Here is a 4,464-nt window from a genome sequence, read left to right as displayed (position 1 = left end):
AATTCCAGTTGAATGTTTCTACTGGTACAAGCAATTAACAATGGAGTCAGTTAAGCAAAGAGATGAGAGATGTTTTTATTGAGTATGTTCAAAGAAAGGTTGGATGGCTACCCGAGAAGGACAATTTTATTAGGGTTTCTGCAAGGGGAAAAAGGACTTGGTGAACCAAAGGGTATATTTTAGAATATATAGAGGAAGATTCAAGTTGCAAAGAGTATTGGTATTGGGTTGGGTTGGGTTGGGTTGGATAAGTCAAATAAAGTTTTGGACCCAAAGCCACAAACATGGCTTTTATTAATTGACATTTATTTTATTTTATTTATTTATTTAGTTTGTCGAACATGTACAAGATAACAGGCATAAGTATAAACATGGACATGAACAAGGAAAGGAGTACAAATAAAGGGGGACAGTAGGACAGGGACGTTAGGCACGCTGGTGCGCTTATGCACGCCCCCTTTACGGACCTCTTAGGAATGGGGTGAGGTCCACGGTAGACAGTTTGAGGTTGAAGCTGTGAGGTTTGAGGTTGTAAGCACGGAGTTGGGTAGAGCATTCCAGGTGTTGACCACGCTGTTGCTGAAGTCTTATTTTCTGCAATCAAGTTTGGAGTGGCTTACCTTGAGTTTGTATCTATTGTTTGCCGGTGTATTGTAGTGGTTGAAGCTGAAGTAGTCATTGACAGGTAGGATGTTGTAGCAGACAATTTTGTGTATTGTGCTTAGGTCGGACCGCAGGCAGTACAGTTCCAGGTTGTCCAAGCCCAGCATTTCAAGCCTGGTGGCATATGGGATTCCCTTATCCATTTTAGTATCTCCAGACTAGAGGCATGTCAAAAGCACCATCAACAAAACACAATGCCAATTTAACCAAAAGCGGAAGCAAAGTGTCTTCTCCCTTTGGCGTCTGTTCAGAATCGTCCTGTGATCGTCAGTTATTTTGGATAGTCTCCTGGATCCAGTCAGTGTATCTGCAGACATTAACATAAACCCCTGGTCTATTTGGCTGGGCACATATGTAGGGGCCCCAGGATACAATGCCTTGCAGCTTCCCATTGCAGACCAAGGGACCACCTGAATCGCCCTGTCCAGAAAACAAAACAAAATATATAACATAAGTGTCTTCTTTCTCCCCACCCCAGGAGTCCAAGGCAGCTTGGGTGACTTTTGCTTCTTCTTTAGGTTTTCACAGCAACTCTTAAGGTGTATGAGGCTACAAGAGAGTCGAACCTATAGAGTAAGCTTCATGGCTGAATGAAGAACTGAGCCAATGGAACCTCTATCCTTCCCAAATGTAAAACCATTGTACCTCTCCTTAAGCTATGGCTACCTATTTCCTGGTGTTATTGTTAGAAACTTGAGGGAACAAGAAGACTGCTATGCCACCTCATCTCCCCTTGCCCATCTTTGCCATGTTGTTTTGTGTTGCTGGATTGAGAGAGGAGGAAAAAGGAGAAGCCTCGCCATAAGCAAGCTATAGATGAGAATGTTGGTACAGTGACTTGCTTGTCAACCCTGCGTAGATGTCTCCACAGGCAGGTTACTCTGCAGCAATAGTGCCCCTTGAGAAGGCAAAGTGGGGAGGGTAAATTACGAACATAGCACATGTCATAGTGTGAGCTCCTCCTCTTCTGTGCATGCGTCATGATGCTGCAAAGCCAGAGCATGCTTTGTAAAGATGCAATTATGCTTTATTTTATATAAGAAAGTATATTATAGTTTATATTATATTTTATAATGTAGCTCTTGCAGAAACCTCTGCTTTGCAAGGATTGCATCTCTCTGCAGAATGATCTTCAAGTCGGGCATGAGTTTCTCAACAACACTGACAAGCTGATCACATGACGATGGTTTTACAGCACCTATTTTATTGTAAGGCTTTTGACAGATGGCTAAACTTGTTGCTCCAGCCATCAGTCAAAATTTACCTCCTTCCCAAAGCCAGCTCATTTTAAGTGGGGGGGGGGAGTCTTTTTCCTACCCCTGGAAAATCACTCAAACTCTGGACTGTAACCTGCTTTGTAGTACATTGTTAGAGTTATACCAGTCACTGGCCTCTTCATCAGGGCAGAGTAGAAGCAAGCTATGGAGACCGAAGTTATTATCTGGCATACTTTCGTCTCTTCCTCCTGGACTAGAGAAAATCCCATTAAGCTGGTTGCCTAAATAGACCCCAACCAGAGGTGGTATTCAACAGGTTCGGACCAGTTCTGAAGAACTGGTAGCGGAAATTTTGAGTAGTTTGGAGAACTGGCCCCACCCTCATTTATTTTCTCCCTCCCGATCCCAGCTGGGCTGGAGGAAATGGGGATTTTGCAGTAACCTTCCCTGGAGTGGGGAGGAAATGGAGATTTTATAGTCTCCTTCCCCTGCCACATCCACCAAGCCTCACCCACCAAACAATGTCATGCCCACCAAGGCACACCCACAGGACCGGTAGTAAAAAATTTTGAATCCCACCACTGACCCCAACTCCTTTTACCTGGCAAGAATCTGTTCCTCCCTCCATCTTGCCAGCACAGACCATATTTTCACTGAAATAATTGGGATAAATCGATTGGCAAACATTGTGATTGAAGATGGTGACGTTGGCACAGTGTAAAACATCTGGATATTTGGCTGCAAAGGAAGATGGGATTCAATAAAGGAGAAGGCAAAAGCGGCATTCTTTTCCTTCCTCTTATGACTAACTCTAAGGTTGTCTTTGGAACAGGCCAGTCAGAGATTTAAGACTAGACAACAAGGAAGCATCTTACCTTGTTTAACCTGTAGCATTCATTGTCATGTGATAGTCATTAATTTTGATAGTTTAAAAGAGGACAAAAATGTAAAGTCGGTTCTGGTTCAGCTTTAAAATAATTTGTGTGTGTGATTGGACCATCCCATGAAACTATCCCAGCGGGATGGGAGTCAACATCAGAGCCTCTTATTTAGGAGTTCTAAGAGGCAAGGGGGGATCTTAAGCATTGCAGATGCCTAAAGTGTCTTTCTAAACTGGTTATGTCTAGTCTGATGAAAAGAAGGACTAGGGGAGAGATGATAGCAGTGTTCCAATATCTCAGGGGCTGCCACAAAGAAGAGGGGGTAAACCTATTCTTCAAAGCACCTGAAGGCAGAACAAGAAGCAATGGGTGGAAACTAATCAAGGAGAGAAGCAACTTAGAATTTCCTGATAGTTAGAACAATTAATCAGTGGAACAACTTGCCTCCAGAAGTTGTAAATGCTCCAACACTGGACGTTTTAAAGAAGAGATTGGATAACAATTTGTCTGAAGTGGTGTAGGGTTTCCTGTCTAAGCAGGGGGTTGGACGTGAGGACCTTCAAGGTCCCTTCCAACTCTGTTATTCTATTCTATTCTATTCTATTCTATTCTATTCTATTCTATTCTGTTCTGTTCTGTTCTGTTCTGTTCTGTTCTAAACATCTGAGCATCCCTTAATACTTAGGACTGCCTCCCAGAACTGGCAGAAAGTTCTCCCAGAACTTTCATTCGACTTGCTCTATGAAACACAATATATGTCTACGATTACACCGGAAATCATACACACTCCGCCTTTAAACCACAGTATTTCTATTTTGATTCTGCATGTTGCACCAATGTAACCTCTCAGATTTGTTCACTAAACGATCACTAGGCCAATCGGCATGTAGAATGATATGAGAACTCAGTTTATCTGTCAACATACGTTGTGGGCTGCTTGTTGTACCCCATCCTGAAATGAGGCATTTGGTGCCAGTCTCCGGGCAGGTGGTAGACAAATCCAGAACTTTGACTTTGTCACTTAAGGTAACTGGGGTCAGCAGTTTAATCAGCATAATATCATTGTTCAAGGTTCGCCGGTTGTATTCCGGATGCACAATGGCTTTGGATGATATCTTCAGTTGCTCCGACCAGTCTATGCGCCTGAGATGGTGTTCTCCAAGACGCACGGGGAATATGCTGGAAGAACATGAGAAGATTAGCTTCTCTTGCTGGAAAATTGCCCTGTGGCAAAACTGACATATTTTTTTGCTTTCTCTCTCTCTCTCTCTTTTAAAAAAAGTTTTTATGGAACATAAAAAAATTCAATGTCTACATAAACAGTGTGTGTGGTCTGAGTACGGTTACTTTTGAGAAATAGCAATCATAATAAAAAACAATAATATTCATAATATTAATATTGGTCACATAATAATCATCCATCTGAAGCCTCTGGAGCAGTGTTTTTCAACCTTGGCAACTTGAAGATGTCTGGACTTCAACTCCCAGAATTCCCCAGCCTGCTGGCTGGGGAATTCTGGGAGTTGAAGTTCAGACATCTTCAAGTTGCCAAGGTTGAAAAACACTGCTCTGGAGAGTGAAAAATGGCCCTACGAGCAACCCGGAAGTCCGTTCCCGAACTTCCGGTTTGCGCGTTGGCTTCAGAGAAACCTCCGGAGGGCGAAAAACGGGCGAAAATGAAGGCAGAAATCACCTGGCCAGCG

At 43.0% G+C, this 4,464-nt stretch overlaps 1 protein-coding gene across 1 annotated transcript in view; it reads right to left on the bottom strand.

The window, feature by feature from the left end:
- Positions 1-340: 340 nt before the first annotated feature.
- Positions 341-4,464, bottom strand: part of LOC309396738 (trypsin-like) — a 6,607-nt gene continuing 2,483 nt past the window's right edge. The window contains exons 3-5 of the mRNA XM_081962134.1: positions 3,687-3,940; positions 2,482-2,618; positions 341-1,083 (exon numbers count right to left, since the gene is read on the bottom strand). Of these exons, the coding sequence (XP_081818260.1) occupies positions 931-1,083; positions 2,482-2,618; positions 3,687-3,940 (544 nt within the window). The 3' untranslated portion in view covers positions 341-930. The remainder of the gene's footprint in view (positions 1,084-2,481; positions 2,619-3,686; positions 3,941-4,464) is intronic.

This window comes from Natrix helvetica, assembly GCF_964273705.1.
Source record: "Natrix helvetica genome assembly, chromosome: 9".
NCBI lineage: Eukaryota > Metazoa > Chordata > Lepidosauria > Squamata > Natricidae > Natrix > Natrix helvetica.
This window is presented reverse-complemented; position numbering and strand designations above follow the sequence as displayed.